General features: G+C 44.5%; 3 protein-coding genes across 3 annotated transcripts; 1 reads left to right on the forward strand and 2 right to left on the reverse strand.

The window, feature by feature from the left end:
- Window positions 1–552: 552 nt before the first annotated feature.
- Window positions 553–1,058, reverse strand: LOC127765146 (uncharacterized). The gene has a single exon (XM_052289986.1). It carries the CDS (start codon window positions 864–866, stop codon window positions 573–575), a length of 294 nt encoding a protein of 97 aa, XP_052145946.1. The 5' UTR covers window positions 867–1,058; the 3' UTR covers window positions 553–572.
- A 4,438-nt stretch (window positions 1,059–5,496) lies between these two features.
- On the reverse strand, window positions 5,497–6,026 carry LOC127769069 (uncharacterized). The gene has a single exon (XM_052294774.1). It carries the CDS (start codon window positions 5,961–5,963, stop codon window positions 5,670–5,672), a length of 294 nt encoding a protein of 97 aa, XP_052150734.1. The 5' UTR covers window positions 5,964–6,026; the 3' UTR covers window positions 5,497–5,669.
- Window positions 6,027–15,293: 9,267 nt separating this feature from the next.
- Window positions 15,294–20,028, forward strand: LOC127768471 (putative linoleate 9S-lipoxygenase 3). The gene is made up of 9 exons (XM_052294053.1): window positions 15,294–15,586; window positions 15,985–16,283; window positions 16,963–17,200; window positions 17,458–17,793; window positions 17,882–17,967; window positions 18,063–18,170; window positions 18,278–18,585; window positions 18,664–18,927; window positions 19,020–20,028. The coding sequence occupies exons 1-9, from the start codon at window positions 15,397–15,399 to the stop codon at window positions 19,789–19,791; spliced, it is 2,601 nt and encodes an 866-aa protein (XP_052150013.1). The 5' UTR covers window positions 15,294–15,396; the 3' UTR covers window positions 19,792–20,028.
- The last annotated feature ends 1,268 nt before the right edge of the window (window positions 20,029–21,296 follow it).

Below are 21,296 nucleotides of genomic sequence, written 5' to 3' on the forward strand. Positions count from 1 at the left end.
GCATTTATTTATTATGTATATTATAATAGAAAATCAAGGTAATATTTTGTAAATAGTGTCATTATTCAAAACGTTAATTAAAATGAAACCGGAGAGAGTACTTCTCTTCGTGACCATACCACTGTCTTAGAAGACCTTGGTAACAACGAAAGGAAGCATTGACCACAATATATGAAATACAGAGCCGGTCGGCATATAGCCATATACTGTACATCCACGCCAGCTAGCTTATTCGAAATAGCAGTACTAACTATTGCTAGTATACAGTACTAACAGTACGTGTACATGCACGGTCTATCCTCATGACACACATCAAGGCCTTAGATCCTCCGGGCTAATAATTAGCCCTCTAAAATCTTGCTATTTAGAAGTATTAAATATAAATTACTGATAAAACTTATTTCATAACCACCAAGCTAATTTGCAAGACGAATATAAAATTAGTCTAGAGATTATGAAATGAGTTTTATCAGTAATTTATATTTAATACTTCTAAATAGTAAAATTTGAGAGGGCTAATTATTATTACGGAGTATCCAAACAAGGCCCAAGACGACGGCCGGCTGGGCTTTTCAGCCGCTGGTGCAGGTGACATGGCAGGACGGGCCACAGTAGTTGACGCATTTGGAGTAGTACGCCTCCAGGCAGCTCTCGCATCCGTCCTTGTTGGAGGGGTCGCCGCAGGGGGCGCTGCACGACGACGAGTCGCGCCCGTAGCCCTTGCACGATTCCTTGCACGCCTGGTCGCACTGGCTGCAGGGCACCTGCGCCGCCGCCCGCTCCACGGCGGAGGACAGCAGCAGCAGGGCGGCGCAGATCACGACGGCGAAGGCCGCGGCACGGCGGCGGCCGGAAGCAGCAGCCATTATTTGGTCTGTTGGTGTTGTCGTTGGATTTGATGTGGATCAAGCAAGTCACAGGAGAGAAGAACAGGGGATGCAGATATGCGTATGTGTTGGATTTGTGGCAGATTACCAGCGCTATTTATAGGCAGTAAACGCGATACTTCAACTTGCAGGTTTTTGTCACTGGATTGCAGATGCAAAGCAAACATGGCGTGCCACGGATATGATGATATTTGAACGTGGACTTCTTAAACCGTGCTCCACTTCCCAATGTATATTTGTTGATGATTTTGTGTTATATGAATTCTATTTGATAACAGTGGAGCGATTATTGTTTAATTACGGTGGTGCAGGGTTAATTAGGAGGTGAGAAGTACAGATGCTATAATACTCCCGGATTATCTTCCTGCTATGATTCTATAAGCACTTTTATCTTAGAGAAAATTTCAAAAAGAAAACCCGTGTTTTGGGGATTCTGTAACACAAAACGCCCAGTTTTGCAATTTGTTTATTTGTCTTATATATTTATCTGTAAGCACTTTTATCTTAGAGAATGTATGAGATACTTTTTAGTACATATATAACATTAGTTGCTTTTTAACAAGCGTTGATCATTTATGTGTATATTTAACCTATTATTATATTATAATTAACATGTATTATGTTAATCTTTTTCAGCACAAAATTGAGAAAAAAAAATGAAGTAGACGAGAAGAATATGTCCTTTTAGCCAACTAATGTGAATTGATGTAGAAAACAATCTTATGTAATAATAAAATATGAGTATTTTACATGAATATGAGGTTTCTTAAAACATTTGGCTCAAAACATGGGGCTTCGTGAAACAAATCACAGTAACCGGGGTTTTATGTAACGGATACTCCAATAACTGTGGTTTTATGAAATTCACTCTTTATCTTATATGTAATTATTGTGTTTTCAGTGGTAGACGATGTAACCGTCGATAGCGAGGCGCCTGTGGTGACTTCGTCAATCTCCAAGATTTACCGGCTCAGTTATCGAAGATGCTCATAAGGGTAGGGTTTACGTACGTGCATTCATAGGGTGAGTATGCGTGCATTGTGAGTGTTTATGTTGTAAAGTGTAATTTTAAAAAAATATTGTAAGCAAGGCACAAAGATTGAGTAATCCCCTACGTTTGTAAACATTCCTCATTTGGTCGCTATTATTTTTTTAAAACGATCAGTTACAGACAACACGATCATTCATTGAATAGAGCAGAAAGAAATTACAAAACTATTGCCTTAGGAGACATTCGCCAGGAAAGAAAAAATTTAACCACCACGCACCGACAGCATCTACACACATCCAAAGAGAAGGCTAGCACCAAATCAACCACTTTTAAGCGTAACTTATGTCTCTCTTATTGAACTATGTTCGTGGCTATTATTGGTTTTCTTCCGTGGTTTTTTCAAAGGGCCGCGGTTTTTCAATGTGTAGAACTATGTCTTGATCACTTCTTTGTCTGTCCGTTTATCGCATATATCTATATGGTCAGAGCACCCGCTTTAATTCTTTGATCTTAAGCTGTTCTACATATATTAGTGGTATTTGACCGTCCTAAATTACGTCTTAGATGAGCCATGCATGACCAAGAAGTTAGATTCTGACTTTTGGATATAGATATGCATGACAGTGAAGACACGCCACCCAATGTGTATTCTATAGAAACCAGAGTTTTTAAGCAGCACGAAAAAAAAAAAACTATTACTTCAGTCCTAGACTAGCTTTTTTTCATGCAGTAGTAACTTCGACAGCAGGGAAGAGCTTTGTTGATAGTCACATTTCGTGCAGTGGGAGTGGCCGAGGTGTGAGCGCCAGAGAGTGTGACCCATGTCATCAGCGCTGAGGCACTGCCCTTGCGCTCAAAGCTCATCATGCGCTCCGAGCTCTCGAAAGCTTGCCGAGGTCGCTACTACATAAATGATATGATTTTTCTGGACATAAGTCATTTTTAGATTGCATACGAAACGTAAATAGTCGCGTCTGCGAAAATCATATTCCATTTTCACGCGCGGCTCTTTAAGACGACTACACGAAAAAAATTAATTTTAACAAGCGGGCCACTTAATAGGTCCGCACGCGAAAATAGATGCTAAGTGGCCCGTACACGAAAATAGCCACCCACCTTTTAATCACGCGTGTCGTCGCCGCCCCACACCGACTCTCAGATCCCATCGCCCTCTCAGATCACCCCACACCCACTCTCTCCTCCCATCTCCCTCTTCGCCCCCACACCCACTCCTCCCTCTCCCTATCCGCCTCCTCCTCCCACTCCTCTTATCTCCCGGCGATGGCGGCAGCTGCGGTCTCGGCTAGGGCGGCGGAGGCGGAGACATCGGGTTAGAGTGGCGGAAGCGGCGGCGGAGGCGAGTGCGGTGGCGGCATCAGCCATGGTGGTGGCAACGGAGCGGATGATTTTCGCAGACACCTCGTACTAGACGGGTGAAACATCCGCACGCAAAAACCGATTTCGACCGCATGAAAAAATCGATATTGTACTAGTGTTTTGATGGCCAGGCTATCTAGGATTGTTGTTGTGATCGAGCACCTCCTTAGAGATGAAGACACGACCGTTGCGGCAGCTGGATAGCGCCATATCACATAGTTGGTTGGTTGCTTAGATGGCAGCATGTACCCATAGACGCATACATGTGCATGGGCCTACACACATCACAGAGAGACGTTGGCATGTCATCGCTATCATATTTTTCATCTTCTTCCCCCAATTTATTCTTCTCCTCCTATCTTTCCCTTCCCGTCTCAGCTAGCCAACCACAACAGCGATGTCGATGCCAATGCCACCCCCACAATGAAGTGTGGGGACATTCTGATAAAAAAAGTGTGGGGACATAGGGAGGAGCGACCGGGCAAAGGCAGCCTTGGCTGTTGCCTCCCCTATCGCCTCCCTCACCGTTGAATCCTCTGCACCATCATTGTCACCGCATCAGGGCCATTGCGCTGCAACTCCATCGTCGTCGCTATCACCCTCCACCGTCGATCCACAACATCGCCAGATCCTCCTTACTCTCTCTCCCCCACTATCCACCCTTCCACCAATCCTGGGTCGCCGGCAGCCAAATCCACATGAAATGCCTGGGCAGACTTCACCGGCTCCGGCCTCCCCCAACCCTAAGCCCACCCCTCGCCTCTCGGAGACTCGGAGAAGCCATTCCCGCCTGCTACTCCTACCCCGCGCCTCGAAGGAGCTCGCCGGTGAGAAGCGGAGGGTCATGGACGAGAGGGGAGGCGGAGCTCGCCGGTGAGGATCTGAGCCGCTTCTAGCACCGTACCCGTCTTCCTTCATGGGTAGCTCATGCTTAACCTCCATCGACCTCGGTATCTTCCCAAGCATTCAACACTGCCAACGTCTCTTCCAAGGCTAAGTTCGTCCTCGATAGCAAGGCCATAGTGCCCCTCCTAGAGTCTGAGTCGACGCTAGCGCCCATGGTTGGTGGTCCCTCCCCCCAGCCGGCAGCGTATCTATACTTGGAGCAGCGGTGGTCGTGGTGGAGGGGAAAGAAGAAGGAGGAAGAGCCGTCGTTGTCGTTGACCCCATCCCATGGACGCTTGAATCAGCCTCTCGAATCTTGCTGGCGGGGAGGAGAAGAAAAGAAAATGAGAAGGAAAGAAAAGGATATGTGATAGAAAATGTGATGGCGATAGCATGGTTTTAATTTTGTTCGTGTTCGAATGATATGGATACGAATAGACGAATAGTAATGATATTTCTCTAGAATGACACATTTGTAATAATATAGATCCAATTGACCCACTTTAAAAAGGCAAAGGTAAATATTAGCCAATATTGGATTGATCGGATGTGATAAACGGTCAGCACTAAGCACGGTAAAACTTCCCCCATATAAATAGCGCTCGAAGTGTGATTAATTAAATTTTACAAGGATAATCGGAGAATCGAGCTCACCAAAGAATGTAGCCAGTTTCGCTTACGCAGCAGTGAGAAAATGGAAGACGTCGATAAGAGTTTCAATTAACGAAACAAAGCATTAAGCCATTGATACATCGCTTACCGCCCCCAACACATCTTGCAGCCGACCCGGCCGTAGGGCTGTCAAAAAACTCGAAAACTCGAGCTTGACTCGTTCTAGACTCGATTCAAGCTCGGTTCGAGCTCCAAACGAGCCGAGCCCGAGCCTCCCCCTAAGCTCGCGAGCTTTATCGAGCTGAGCTCGTGCTTCCAACGAGCCTAATAATATATGAATTTTTGTTGTTATTTAATAAATTAGGAGATCAAATATATTATTTGTATGTCTTATATTGACATCATATATTTATTTTATTCTTTTTTCCTCTTCTATTAATATGATGAACTAGAAATTAATTATTTTTAAAAGATTATCTTTGAAATATATATTGTTTTACTTAAAAATCAAGCTCTGTAGTCGAGCTCGAGCCGAGCCAACGCGTTGCTGCGTGCATCACCACGCGCTAGCTTATTTGAATTAATAGAGTACTAGTAGTGACAAACTACTCCCTCCGTTCCAAAAAAAAAAACTCAATATCTCCTCCTAGGACTATGAATCTAGACTACTCTTTATCCAGATTCATCATCCTAGAAGGGGTCGGGATGTGACCCCTCCTTAATTGAATTTTTTGGGACGAAGGAGTACTCTGAAATAGGACAAAACAAAAATAACTTACAATATGCATGAAACGGAGAAAGTAACAGAACTACATATGATCGAGACAGTACATACATTTACGTGACACATCAAAAGGCTTCACGACGGCGGCCGGCGCCGTGAGCTCAGAGACGAATTGAAGCGTGAACGGTTTTTTTCAGCCGCTGGTGCAGGTCACACGGCAGGACTGGCCACAGTAGTTGAGGCACTTCAGGTAGTAGGCGTCCAGGCAGCTCTCGCAGCCGGCCTTGTTGGATGGGTCGCCGCAGGGGAGGCTGCACGACGAGTCGCGGCCGTAGCCCTTGCACGACTTCTTGCACGCGTGGTCGCACTTGCTGCAGGGCACCTGCGCCGCCGCCCGCTCCACGGCGGAGGACAGCAGCAGGACGGCGCAGATCACGACGACGAGCGCGGCGGCACGACGGCCGGATCGGAATTCGGAAGCAGCCATCGATGGATCTGTCTGTTAGATTTGACGCTGATCAAGCGAGTTAAGAGTAGGAGAAAAACTGGAGAAAATGCTGAGATGGAATTTGTGTTGGATTTGTGACAGCGCTAGGCAACGGTATTTATAGGCGGTGAACGCAATAGTAGAATGCAGATTTTGGTCACTAGATTACATATGCACGCAAACTAACATGGCGTGGATATGATATTTGAACGTTGACTTCTGAAACCGTGATCCACTTCCCAAGGTATTTTTGTTGATTTTGTGTTATCTGAGTTATATTCGATGACGGTGGAACGATGATTGTTTACGTTACTGGCAGCTATATGTGAAAAATTAATTTTAATCGCACGTAAAAATAGTTTTTTTTTTAGTACAGCTGATGGATAGAGTACGACGCTGGGCCGCTGGGTACGAGAATATGCTATAATAGTCCTAGATTATTTTCATGTTACGAAAGCAGTTTTATCTTTTCATATGTAACTCTTGTAATAAGCTGAGACGCAAAGAACAAGTATCACTTGTGTTTAGAGTAAGATTAAAATTAAGATTAAATAAGGGACATGCAAAAAAAGTCATCAGCGCGCGTGATTAACTAAATTTTAATTATTACAACTTATTAATAAATAGATTTATTTGATATTTTAAAGTAACGTTGTACCGTTCAACCGTTTTAAAGGCGTGCTAACACAAATTGAGATAGAATCTCATCTTAATTAGAAAAAGAACGAGGCCTAATTCCTCTACGCTCGTAAACACGCCTTATTTTGTCTGCATTGCCGGTTTACTTCCATGATCTTTTGAAAAGGGTTTTTCAGTTCGAAAAAGTATGTCTCTCTTCTAGATGGCCTTTGTTTGTCTGCTTATTTTATCACATATAGACGGTCAGAGCATCCGCTATTATTTCTTTAAGCTGGTCTATATATAAGCGGGATTTTACCGTCTTAAATTACGTCTATATATAAGTTTCATTCTGACTTTTGGATATAGATATGCATGACAGTGAAGACATGTCACCCACAGTATAGCTAGTCTATAGAAACCAGCTGAGCTTTTAAGTAGAAAGCAGAAAAAAAAATAGTTTGGTCCTAGCCTAGCTCTTTTCATGGAGTAGTAATTTCCACAGCAGGGAAAAGATATATGGAAACTTTCTTGTACAAACATTTTACAAATCCTGACGTATCATGATGTGATTAAATCTTGTTTTTTTAAAAAAATTTAGTTAACTAAATCAAACGGTTCATACAAGTTTGTAAGAATTGTTTAGGTACGTCTTACGTACGCTGGGTCTGTATCCTCGTCCGGCTGGGTTGCCAAGGTTAGGGTGACCCAAGGCCCGTATACTTATGGGCTAACTAGTGACTTCAACGCGTCGAAAGCCCGGATTACGGCCTACATAGCCTGGCACGTATAGTGGATGGGCCTTTAAGAACTGAACGGCCGAATTGCCTGGGTTTGTTTCCTTGAGCTTATTAAAGGTCGCGTTCTTCCGAAGGGGTTAGGGGTTAGGGCAAGTTTTATAATGGAGTTGATTACCACATCTAATTTAAATCATGTCATATTCTCATTAATTAAGAGGTAACAAGTACAACATGCCACCTCTAGTACACAAACCCCAATATTAGTTTACTCTCACATCATCTTGTATTTTTCTTGGAGATTATGTGGAGGTTGCCCCTTTCATGAGAGGTGGCTCATTCTCTCTCTCCTAACTTCTCTCCTCCAACTCATCACCTAATCTTATGTGGCAAATTTAGGGGCAACATGTAGAGGCTTACAGTACTTGCCCTTAGGAGCGCCTAACCTAATGGAACGATAATTAAAATATGATAAATGAAGTAATTCATCTGTTTCATATGTAACTAGATTTATTAACATATATATGAATATGGGCAATACTAGAAAGTTTTATATTGTGAAACGGAAGAAATATTAGCTAAAGAAATTCCGAAGGGGTTAGGAGCGCCTAACCTAATGGAACGATAGTTAAAATATGATAAATGGAGTATTAGCTAAAGAAATTTTAAAAATAATTTAATATGGCTTTTTGTAGCAACTTTTTATACATTTTTTTAAAAGAATATACCGGTTAATAATTCGGGAAATTTGCATGTGAGAAACGAGAGACGAAGGTTGGGAACTTTGAGTTAAGAATACAGCCTAAGGCATACTCCCTCCGTCTCGAAAAAAAACTGTGTCCAGTTTTAAACTCAGGATTGGGCAGTGTTGTGGAAGACGGTTGGTACGGCCGCTATGACGCCCGTTAAAACGGTGACGGTAAGCAGTCCGTCACATTTTGGCAAAACGGTCCTCATTAGTCGTCCAAAAACGCGTAATTCCTGTTATTACCGATTAATCCAGCGTTTTTCCGACTAATCGGCCGTATTGGCAGTATATAATCGGGCATGATCAAATTCACTGGGCCCAGCCCACGCACAATAGCCTATCCTGTTAGTTGTCTTCTCTCATACTCCTGTACAGCATGCATGTACTACTATATTAATCTCTTTGAAGACCAAATATTTTTCAAATGCACTAATACTAGTATAAGATTTCAATAACGTGTAATGCAAATTATCATGGTATTATTATATATAATTTGTTATAGCAGCAATGGCAGGCATTATAAACTGAACCTACCACTAGTTAATGCATAAATATGCATTATGATATTTTTTGCATTATTAACTTTAGTACGTGTATGTTACGTTAATGTCATGTTATGGTTGTTCTATTTAAATATATATACTAGGAAACTAGAATGTGTTCATATGGATTTAATTACCTCTAAAAGGACAAACTATTATTAACTATGTACTTATATTTGCAAAACGTTAAATTTCCGTCATATTCCGACTAATCATCCGTATTCCGATTAATCGTTTGGCGGTACTCTCCCCGTCCGACATCCGTATTCCGTCTTCCACAACACTGGGATTGGGTTTTTTTTTTTTTTTTGACAGAGGGAGTACGTGTCTAGAGCCAGCATTTGATTCTACCTTGATGTGCTTGTCATTCCAACCTGTGATAGTTATGATCTTATAAAATCAATTCTAGCTATGATTTTGATATGGTATTTTTCATGTTTATAAGATAAAGGTTTATAAATAAAAAATGATTTTTATTGAAGGTGTAAAATATACATACCGTCCCATAAAAAATTAACTTCTGAGGATGAATCTGGATAAATATTTGTTCAAATTTATTTTTTTTTTTTGTTGTGGTAGGAGCAGGAGTACTTATGTGCTACAATGTCTGGATAAGTGTTGATTGTACTGCCTGCCAATACGATAGTAGCAGCTGACACGTCTGCATCATCCTGTGGATGAATCCAACTACCCTCGGAAAAAACGCCACCAACGGAATCCACGAATGGAAAGTTTGGTACTCGATCAACTGTGATTGTGACAAGGGTCGCAAAAATCGGAGCTAAGAGCAAGTTTAACAGGATAGCTAACTACTAGCTCCAATTTATTTATAACCATTCTAATAGCTCATCCATACAATAGTTACATACTACACTATTAATACATGTTCCTACCTGTCACACACACTACGTCTTGAAGTTCGTGCTACAGCTGACTACAAATCTGTAGCCCACTGCTCTTCTCTCTCCTTATTTATCTCCTTAAAATATATTTGCAGCTGGTTTATAGCCTGCTATTGTACCTGCTCTAATCCGACTCCTCCATGCGCATATTTAGCATATGTTGATATATGGAGTACTCGCTCCGTCAAAAAAAAAATGGATGTGATACGTTCTAATACAACGAATTTAAATATACGTATATCTAAATTTATAGTGCTAGGATATGGTATATTACTATGCTGATTTTTTATGGGACGAAGGAAGTATGTACTATGCGCACCAGATTATTCTTCCATAAAAACCGTCCACTCTAAAAAAAATAAAACTGACTTTGACTTCTCAAGAAAACCAATCATTTTAAAAACCAACAATCCATTTGATCCAAATCCTCCACTAAAGTGAATAAAGAAAATGTTGAACGCGTGGACCTATAACTAGTAGGAGAGAAAAACTTTAGCTATGGTTAAATGTTATTGACCGTCATTATACTCTACAAGAACTTAAATGTTATATACCGTCATTAGCCATGGTTTGATTTGAATTTTGAAAACATACTAACCCCGTCGGGTAACGGCCGGGAAAGCTTCCGAAAAGAGAAATTTTATGTTACTTTAAAAAGTACCTCGAGGTATATAAATTTTACACTAAAGTTTTTAGTTTTTGGTACATCGAAGTACTAAGTATCCAGAGATACTAAATTTTTACACTAGAAAGTATGGTATCTCCCGATATACTTTTTTAAGGATGGTAAAGTTACCCTTCTGAACATCATTTGGAGCCTTATTGGTTGTCCATAATTCCTAATAAGCTTAAACAGAAAATAAAGAGTTAATTTATAGGTACAACTTTTTATATATTTGTTCGTATCAACTTAGAAGTCAATACTAGAAAAAAAGTATATTGAAAATATCTTAAAACCATCTGCAATTTCAATTTTGAAAATTTAAATATAGGCTTTTACTTTGGTTTATTAGGCCAACCGGGCTACGCATCTCGGCAACGCTAATTAACCACATGATCAAGTATGCAGCAAGAGATCAGAACTGAAGTTTAATAGTATAGCCTACTACTAGCTCCAATTTATTTATAGCTAATCTAATAGTTAATTTATACAATAGTTGCTTACTATAATATTAATATATGGTCCCACCTGTTAGAGCGGGTACAATAATCGACGATAAGAACGCCAGCTCGGATTTTGCGATTACGTGGAGGAGAGAGGGGTCGAGCGCGAGCGCGAGCGGGCGACTAATTTGTCGCCCAGCTGCACGCTCCGCCCAAGGTTCTGGGGCCCCTTGTACCGATCATCCGTGTCTAAGTTCGTCGCAATAGCCGCCGTGCCCATCGTCGTCGTCCACCGCCGTTGTAACCGTTGTGTGCGTCCCCCTCCTCCGCCAAGGTTGGCGTCATCACCGGCGTCCGCCTCAGTTACTGCGACCGTCGGCGGCGGCGGCGTCCGCCGTGACCATCGCCCCGTCCTCCGCAGCCATCGTCGTGGCTGTCGCCTATCCATCATCATCCGCCATGGCCGCCACTATGGTCCACTGCATTCGTCGCTGTCGCATGCGTTCGTCGTCATCCACCACAGCAGTCGCCAACTCGCCGTCGCGTGCGTCCGCCTCGTCCGCCACAGCTGCCATGGCCGCCATCATCGCCTGCGTCCCACTGGTAGAGAAACCATCTTTGGTCGGTCGACCCAAATCCACAATAGTCCTAGTTCCATTAAAAACCGGGACTAAAAATGATTTTTAATCCCGGTTAATAAGAGGAAGATCTTTAGTCCCAGTTGTTGTTACGAACCGGGACTAAAAATCATCTTTAGTCCCGGTTGGTAACTCCAACCGGGACTAAAGTTCATTTTTAGTCCCGGTTGATTCCATGTCAGGCCGTGTCAGGGCCCTAGGATCTTTAGTCCCGGTTAGTAACGCCAACCGGGACTAAAAACTTATTTTTAGTCCCGGTTGGTGATACTAACCGGGAATAAAAATCAAAACACACTATATAATCCATAGTACCGATCCTCTTTTCCCGTCCACACAACAAACTCCTCCCTCTATCTCTTTTTTTTCCTCTCTAACTTCTTATCTCTTTCCTTATCTCTAACTCCCCTCCTCTCCTTCCTTTTTTCCTTCACCCACAGTGCAGAAAGCGTGCAGCGCCACGGCGGCGGCGGCGGGTGGCCGGCGCGGAGGCGGCCTGCGCGACGGGCGGCCGGCGCGCCGGCGCGGGGGGCTGCGCGGCGGCGCCGGGGGACGCGCGGCGGCGCGGGGGGCCGCGCGGAGGCGGCCTGTGCGCCGGCAGCGCGGGGGCCGCTCGGCGGGGACCAGCGCGGCGGCGCGGGGGGCCGCGCGGCAGCGGGGGCGGCAGCGCGACGCCGGCCGACCGGCCGGCGCGGAGGGGAGGCGGCAGTGCCCGCCGGCCGGATTTTTTTTCTTTTTTTTTGAGATGTGAATCTGTGATGCATTTTTGTGTGAGATGTGAATCTGTGATGAATTTTTTAGAACCCTGTGATGCAATTTTTTTAAGAGTTTGTGATGTATTTGGAGATGATTTGTTTGAGGATTTGAGGATTTGGAGATGTTCTGTGATATGTGATGATTTGGATATGGGAGGGGATGGTGTGAAATCAATATTCAATATTAAAAACAGAAAAAAAAGAAAAAATATCTTTAGTCCTGGTTGGTGTTACCAACCATCTCACCAACCGGGACTAAAGATTGATTTTTAGTCCTGGTTATTTGAACCGAAACTAAAGATAGCGATCTTTAGTTCCGGATTCGTAGTCCCGGTTAGAAATCATCTCCAAGGTCAGCTGGTTAGAAAACCGGGACTACAGGGGGTTACGAACCGGGACTAAAAAGCACTTCTCCACCAGTGTCCCCTGTCGTCAGTTGCATCCGCCTTGTCCACCACGGCCGTCTCCTGCGCCCGCCGTCTTCTACGTCCGCCGCGGCGACCAGCCTCGTCCATCGTCGCACTCGTCGCCTGTATCCCTGGCAGGCTTGGCTGTAACCTTCATCGCTGCATACTTTGCATATGCAGGCAAAAGAAACGAAGAGAAGTAAAGAAAGGAAGAGAAGCTGAGAGAAAGAAAGAAGAGACACGATAAGACTGTGGGACCCACAAAAATAATAAAATATTTATGTTGAGTAAACATAAAATTTCTTCATGGTACATATGGACTATAATGTCTAGTACTATAGATGACATGGACACTAATTGGAGCCAGCAGTTGGCTCTCTTGTTGACCTTGCTCTTATACACACATTGTGTTTTAGAGTCCGTGCTGCAGCTGACTATAGATCTATAGTCCGATGTTCTTCTCTCTTATCTTTTATCTTATTAAAATATGTTTATAGTTGACTAATAGTCTACTATTATCTGCTATTGTACCTGCTCTTACAAATCACGGACTGACGTGAGAGATCGGAAGTCGAGGCACACAAATCACAAATGGACGTGTGAATCGCATGGCCACAGTTCCCCAGAGTCGTACTGCAGATATTGTTCTGTTTTTCCTTTTTATTCTCCCCTAGCTTTTGGGAGTACACGTGGTTCAATTCAGAATCAAGAGCTCGATCGTTACCCTTTTCTAACATCAAACAGATCCTGGTGGTGAGGAAGAATTAATTACGAGGCTCTCTGTTATATCGCGAATAAGAGAAACGATGGCTTCGGATAATTCACGATGACAAAGATCGATGATGAAGACGATACCTATATCGGTCTAAAATTGATACTGAAATTTCACCTCCGCTAATTTGTTTGCTAGTATCTCTAATCAGAGATATATCCTATACACATAATTATTTTTTATAAGTATCATATACATCAATTAAAAAATATGATTAAAAAATTCTAAAACAATGTATATAATCTTTCAGTAGTTTTATAAATATGTATAAAGTCATACCTACAAATTCATTATAAATAGGGAGCGATGAAATTCTAACATATTTTTTACTTTCAAATCTGTCGAAACTTTTATTTTTTTTATTACAACTAAAATATAATGAGTCTGGCAAGTACTAAGTACTAAAAGAATATAGCAAATTCCTTAAAATTATATGTATGGGTTTTTCTAACATTTTTAGTATAATTTATTTCTTGGTGTACGCGATGTAAACAGGAAAAACTTATATGCACATAAATGTATTCCCCTCTAACGAAAAGTTGTTATGTCAACAATGCAAATCAGATATAGCTGGACTTGAGCAGTTAGGAGTTTGGAGTCAGCATTATTATGAAATAAAATCACGCACAACACGAGCCGCCCCGGCACACCGTGCATCGGTGCACGTCGACGTCGCGATTTGGAGGAGCAGGGGAAACCGAGACGAATGAGACGAGCTGCACGGTGCACGCGGACGTTTCCCACGCCGCTCGCGTCTTCCCAAATATTCAAATCGATTTTAAGCTATCGCAAACGTGGCCGATGCCATGGCCCTAGTCCTAATTAAGGCCAGTAGCACCAGTGTGGGGGGTGGTTTGGTTTGATAACGTATTCCTTCTGTTTTCCTTTTTAATGCACCCGTACGTGACCGGTCGTAATTAGCCTTCTTCCGATTTATATTATAAATTATTTTTACCTTTTTTATAATTAAAATTCTTTAAATTTAATATAGAAATATTTAATAACATATAGAAATTAATATATTTCGATAATATATTTGTTTTGTGTCAAAATATTGTAATTTTTTTTATAAACTTGATCAAACTAAAAGAAGTTTAATTAGAAAAAAAGTCAAAACGATACAACAAACGATAGACTAGGAGGTGATTAAGAATACAATAACGTACTCTCTCTGTCCCACAATATCCAGATTCAGCATACTAGCATGTGTCACATTCACCCAAAATCCCTTATATTATAGGACGGATGGAGTATAACTCACTTGGATGGAGGGCACAGACTCGCTAGGAGGACAAGAGGGAAGTATGACAACTCCAATTCATTTCTATAGTAGCAGAAATTATGTCATTCATTTCTAGACAAGACATTTATTTTTTCATCTTGTTTAAAAATTTGATATAAATATATGAACATATAAGTCATACTTGAAATATCTTTAATGATAAAGTATGTAAAAACAAAATAAAAATACATATATGTATTTATAAAAAGTAGAAACAACATAAATAATGCTTATATAACTTTTTTTATAAAACAAAGCAAATGATGAAATATCATGTTTAAAAGTTAATAATGTTATATTTAAAAAATAAAGTATAATTACTAAGATTTGGGTACCGAAATCTCTGATGTTCTTTAAATTTTGGGCTGATAGAGTCGTAGAGATGTGACGATAATGTTTGGTAGTACCAAAACTATGTCAATAATTTCGACATAGGTCGAGTTTAGTTTCAAATTTTTTCTTCAAACTTCCAACTTTTCGATCACATCAAAACTTTCCTACACACACAAACTTTCAACTTTTCCGTCACATGGTTTCAATTTCAACCAAACTTCTAATTTTAGCGTGAACTAAACGCACCCATAATAATTTTGAAACGAGTGCTTAATTCACTTACCTATCAAAAAGTTTAATCTAAAGAATTTCAGTAAGATGATAAACCGAACTCTCGCTCTCAAGAATATTAAATTGTGCCAAATGATTTGAGATAATAAATTTTAAGCAGAGTATCCCCCACTAGCACTCACCAGTCAATCTTCAGTCACGGCCCTATTGTACTGTTCCCAGTTACACCCTCTTGTGGCTATAAATACCCAGCGAGCTCACGCTCACTGCAACTCGATTCAGAGCGAAACGTACTGATTAAAGTGATCAGTTCATCAGTCCACTGCAAACCCAGGTCGAGAGCTCGAGACATCCAGAAGAGGCGAAGATGCTGGGAGGGATCATCGACACCATCACGGGGTCGTCGAAGCAGTCGCGGCTCAAGGGCACGGTGGTGCTCATGCGCAAGAACGTCCTCGACCTCAACGACTTCGGCGCCACCGTCATCGACGGCCTCGGCGAGTTCCTCGGCAAGGGCGTCACCTGCCAGCTCATCAGCTCCACCGCCGTCGACCCAAGTGAGCACCCCCCCCCCCCCCCCTCTCACCCCCTTGCATCTCTTCTCTTGGTCGATTTACCTCTCTTGTTCATTTTTGTCCATACAAACTTAAACACTGTATGGGCGGCCATTGCCTAGCTAGCTCGGTCCTCTTTTGATGGGACATGGAAAGAAGAGACCAACGTCGAGGAAAAAGACAACCAGGGTAGGAGTACCAGATGCTAACCCAAAGTACAAAAGCTAAAAAGTAAAAAAAAAAAAAGAAGTAGTACCTCACTTTGAACTAGATGCCTGAAACTATAGCTGGTGTCGCGAGGAGGTGACACGTAGTATAATTAACAGCTGGGGCATGATTAGTTGTTGGTTTGGACTAATTAACGGAAACGGATTGGGCATGATCCTCTCATCGGCGTGCAGACAACGGCAACCGGGGGAAGGTGGGGGCGGAGGCGAGCCTGGAGCAGTGGCTGACGAGCAGCCTGCCGTCGCTGACGACGGGGGAGTCGCGGTTCGGCGTGACGTTCGACTGGGACGTCGACAAGCTCGGCGTGCCGGGGGCCATCATCGTCAAGAACCACCACAGCAACGAGTTCTTCCTCAAGACCATCACCCTCGACGACGTCCCCGGCCGCGCCGGCGCCGTCGTCTTCCTCGCCAACTCCTGGGTCTACCCCGCCGACAAGTACCGTTACGACCGCGTCTTCTTCGCCAACGATGTGAGTTCTTCTCTGCTGCATACTGTATTATGCTACCCTGCATGTAAATTACACTATTACAGTAACCATTTGCCGTTCTTCTTTGTTTGGCCAGTTCGTAGATGCTTTATGTAGTAAGTTGCTTGATTCACGTCGTTTGGTAGGCGTCCATAGGGAAGATATTTGGTTTGGTGAGAAGTGAATGGACTTTATGTAAGTTGTTTATGTGGTAGGTGAAGTGGATTTAGTAGCACTGTTCAAAAAAAAGAAGCAGCTCTACAATGGATATGCTTCCTGATGATAACAACATAAAAGTGGCTATAGTACTAGAAATCTGGAATAGTCCTTGGACTCAGGAAGGCATGTGAGTTCACGTGAGTCATCAACTCATCATAGTTGCTACAGTTCACACCCATTTAGACGGCATTGTTTCATGGCCCCGAGAAGCTTTTTCAACAAGATCAACGACACAGCACTCGATTTTACTTTGCGAACACATGACACGGTAAAAGTTTTAAAGTGAACAGATAGTTGCCTGCCTCTTGTTCAGCGTGCAGCCAGGTGTCCAAGGCCGGTGCCGTATCAAGGGACTGATTTGGGCAATCAACTAACCAATTAAGTAGGAGTAATTAGCGATGCGTATTAATACGAGTACGTGCTATAATTAACTTTGTGATATATTTTCTGCGGCGACGCGCAGGCCTACCTGCCGAGCCAGATGCCGGCGGCGCTGAAGCCGTACCGCGACGACGAGCTCCGCAACCTGCGCGGCGACGACCAGCAGGGCCCCTACGAGGAGCACGACCGCGTCTACCGCTACGATGTCTACAACGACCTCGGCTCCCCCGACTCCGGCAACCCTCGCCCCATCCTCGGCGGCTCCCCCGACACCCCCTACCCTCGCCGCGGCCGCACCGGCCGCAAACCCACCACCACCGGTACGCATCCCCCAACCAAAAATTTTACGATTCTTAAAAAAACATTTTAAGGTCTAAAAAGTTTTTTATACATTTTTACACTAGAATGTGGCACCTTCACTCACATACCTCCCAGTTAGGCCCACCTGTCATAGTGAAACACCAGAACTGGTCCATATTCAGCTGCAATGTCTCACTGACGGTGGGCCCGGTTTGTGTGGTTGACCGTTGACTTTGACTTTGACTGATGTTTTTTGTACACGTATGCGTGCGTGCAGATCCGGACTCGGAGAGTAGGCTGTCGCTGGTGGAGCAGATCTACGTGCCGCGGGACGAGCGGTTCGGGCACCTGAAGATGGCGGACTTCCTGGGCTACTCGATCAAGGCGATCGCGGAGGGGATCGTGCCGGCGATCCGCACGTACGTGGACACCACCCCCGGCGAGTTCGACTCGTTCCAGGACATCCTCGACCTGTACGAGGGCGGCCTCAAGCTCCCCGATGTCCCCGCGCTGGAGGAGCTCCGCAAGCGATTCCCGCTCCAGCTCGTCAAGGACCTCCTCCCCGCCGCCGGCGACTATATCCTCAAGCTCCCCATGCCTCAGATTATCAAACGTGAGCGCAACCTGTCATCGTAGAGACTTTTCATCAGAATCTTTAGGTGAAAACTGACGATCGATGTAATGTTTGGCTATGTATGCAGAGGACAAGGAGGCGTGGAGGACAGACGAGGAGTTCGCGCGGGAGGTGCTCGCCGGCGTGAACCCGATGATGATCACGCGTCTCACGGTGAGTGATCAGTGATGCGTTCATGCCAAATTGATAGTGAACACGGCTGCTGCAACGTGAAATGTGGCAAATTTAACTCGATGTTGATCCCGCAGGAATTCCCTCCGAAAAGTAGTCTCGATCCTAGCAAGTTCGGCGACCACACCAGCACGATCACGGCGGCGCACATCGGGAGCAACCTCGAGGGCCTCACCGTGCAGCAGGTTGGTTTCGTACGTGCAGATTTTGCTATCAATCGTGACTTGCAAACCTGAATTGTTGCTGGCAAATGGCAATAGTGTGTGGAAATTTACTGTGTCGCGATTTGCAGGCGCTGGACAGCAACCGGCTGTACATTCTGGACCACCACGACCGGTTCATGCCGTTCCTGATCGACGTCAACGGCCTGGAGGGCAACTTCATCTACGCGACCAGGACGCTCTTCTTCCTGCGAGGGGACGGCACGCTGGCGCCGCTCGCCATCGAGCTGAGCGAGCCTATGATCCAGGGCGACGTCACCGCCGCCAAGAGCACCGTGTACACGCCGGCGTCCACCGGCGTCGAGGCCTGGGTGTGGCAGCTCGCCAAGGCCTACGTCGCCGTCAACGACTCCGGCTGGCACCAACTGATCAGCCACTGGTACGTTCAAAACCAGAGCAATCGATCGCTTCATCGACGGAGATTTGTACTCATCGGTTGTTGTTGTTGGTTGATCAGGCTGAACACGCACGCTGTGATGGAGCCGTTCGTGATCGCGACGAACCGGCAGCTCAGCGTGACGCACCCGGTGCACAAGCTGCTGAGCCCGCACTACCGCGACACGATGACCATCAACGCCCTGGCGCGGCAGACGCTCATCAACGCCGGCGGCATCTTCGAGATGACCGTCTTCCCCGGCAAGTACGCGCTCTGGATGTCGTCCATGGTGTACAAGAACTGGAACTTCACCGAGCAGGGCCTCCCCGCCGATCTCATCAAAAGGTAGTAGTATTACACATCTCCATTGATTTTTGTAAGGCATCAGTGGGAAGAATGTACAATTTAGTGCAAAATCGTGTGAATTTTTTTTGCAGGGGAGTGGCGGTGGAGGACGCGACGAGCCCGTACAAGGTGCGGCTGCTGATCAAGGACTACCCGTACGCGGCGGACGGGCTGGAGATCTGGCACGCGATCGAGCAGTGGGTGGGCGAGTACCTGGCGATCTACTACACCGACGACGGCGTGCTCCGAGGCGACGCGGAGCTGCAGGCGTGGTGGGCGGAGGTGCGGGAGGTCGGGCACGGCGACCTCAAGGGCGCGGCGTGGTGGCCCAGGATGGACGCCGTGTCGGAGCTCCGCGACGCGTGCACCACCATCATCTGGATCGCGTCGGCGCTGCACGCGGCGGTCAACTTCGGCCAGTACCCGTACGCCGGTTACCTCCCGAACCGGCCGACGGTGAGCCGGCGGCGGATGCCGGAGCCCGGGACGGAGGCGTACGGCGAGCTGGGGCGCGACCCGGAGCGGGCCTTCATCCGCACCATCACCAGCCAGCTCCAGACCATCATCGGCATCTCGCTGATCGAGGTCCTGTCCAAGCACTCCTCCGACGAGGTGTACCTCGGGCAGCGCGACACGCCGGCGTGGACGTCGGACGCCAGGGCGCTGGAGGCGTTCCGGCGGTTCAGCGACCGGCTGGTGGAGATCGAAGGGAAGGTGGTGGGCATGAACGGCGACGCGGGGCTCAAGAACCGCAATGGCCCAGCCGAGTTCCCATACATGCTGCTCTACCCCAACACCTCCGACGTCACCGGCGCCGCCGCCGGCATCACCGCCAAGGGCATCCCCAACAGCATCTCGATCTGAAATCTGAGCTCCCGATCTTAATCTGAATATGTACCTACGATTACGAATAATTGATCCTTCAGCACGGGAGCATGTAGAGAGATTAGCGTTGTGTGGATACCGAATCAGTGTGCCACCTACCGTGTCCATAAGTCCATTTCCACACCTACGAACGCAGAGTTCTATCTGGTGATCACTCACTCGAGCAAACTGTTGAGGAGAATATATATGGATAAAAGTCGCATTTCCCGAACTGAATTGATTCTCGTCATGTTTATAGCATGAACTTGTCCAGCATAGTACTCCAAATTACTGGGGCACAGTTGGACAAAGCAACGTCGGGTTTCCTTATAATGTTGTGAAGAAAAATATATGAAAAAAAAAAACTGATAACTAGGAACGATCACTTGCTGCTTCGCAGCACGGTAGCACACGCTCTCGATACATAGGCGGGTAATTGAGCGGGTTCACTCTTCTATCATTATCCGCTGCGCAGGCAGTGATGTAGATGCAATCTTCCTCCAGATTATCCACCCAATCTGCATCGATTCTTTCAGCGAGCCGAATGTTGCTGTGGGATCCTCTCTGTAATCCAGGAAAGAGTCGTTCTCCACGCATCACCTTCTCAAATTCCGTGTCACGTCCATGGAAGCTCTTCTCACCAGGATGCACAATCCTAGTCCCCTTGCTCTCACAGTAAATGCAACGGACTAATTCTGCCATACATACAAAAATGACAACACGTTATAAACTAATAATAGTATGGTAGTGACAATTGATTATTAACGCGAGTAGAATTCCTTCTGTCACATTTGCACACTCCATATTGAGAACAGAAATCGGACGTGGATTTTCATCCCTTGAGGGGACATTCCCTCGTTATTTGCATATCATCTAAATAGTTATTAAAAAATTAAAAAAAAATTAACAACATAGATTAATACGAAATATATCACTCCACAAACATGCAAGACCAAATTCAACTTCTATAAGTTGCAACAAAAATAACAAATTAAAGTGAAAATAACACCTAAATGCCAAGGATTTTGTACGCCTAGATGCCATGGCACCCATCATTTGCATACGATTTAAATAGTTATAGAAAAAATTGAAAAAGTTTAGTAGCATCGATTGTGATGATATAAGTCTATGGAAAGTATTTTCTACATATATGCATGTAATTTAAAAGGTTATATAAAAATTTTATAAAATTTGATAAGATAGATTATGGTAATATAAGACACTATACAAACATGAAGGTCTAAATTTGATCAACATATGAAGAAATAAAAATAATAAATTTTATCTGCGTGGTACGTGTACTATTCACTGTCTAATTTTATTGTTTTTGTTTCTCTAGTTGTAGATCAAATTTAGTCATGCATGTTTGTGTATAGACTTATATCATCACAATCGATGCTACTAATTTTTTTCATTTTTTCCTGTAACTATTTGAATCACATGCAAATGATGGGTGCCATGACATCTAGGTGTAGAAAATCCTTATCCATAAGTCTATACACAAA

The sequence above is a fragment of the Oryza glaberrima genome, chromosome 3, assembly GCF_000147395.1.
Source record: "Oryza glaberrima chromosome 3, OglaRS2, whole genome shotgun sequence".
Taxonomy (NCBI): Eukaryota; Viridiplantae; Streptophyta; class Magnoliopsida; order Poales; family Poaceae; genus Oryza; species Oryza glaberrima.

What these genes read in the sequence shown, in the direction of transcription:
- LOC127769069 (XM_052294774.1), bottom strand. Translation starts at nt 5,963, where the DNA reads ATGGCTGCTTCCGAATTCCGATCCGGCCGTCGTGCCGCCGCGCTCGTC.
- LOC127765146 (XM_052289986.1), bottom strand. Translation starts at nt 866, where the DNA reads ATGGCTGCTGCTTCCGGCCGCCGCCGTGCCGCGGCCTTCGCCGTCGTG.
- LOC127768471 (XM_052294053.1), top strand. Translation starts at nt 15,397, where the DNA reads ATGCTGGGAGGGATCATCGACACCATCACGGGGTCGTCGAAGCAGTCG. An exon ending in CACCAACTGATCAGCCACTG is followed by an intron (nt 18,586 to 18,663) that starts GTACGTTCAAAA and finishes TTGGTTGATCAG; the next exon opens with GCTGAACACGCACGCTGTGA. An exon ending in CCCGCCGATCTCATCAAAAG is followed by an intron (nt 18,928 to 19,019) that starts GTAGTAGTATTA and finishes TTTTTTTTGCAG; the next exon opens with GGGAGTGGCGGTGGAGGACG.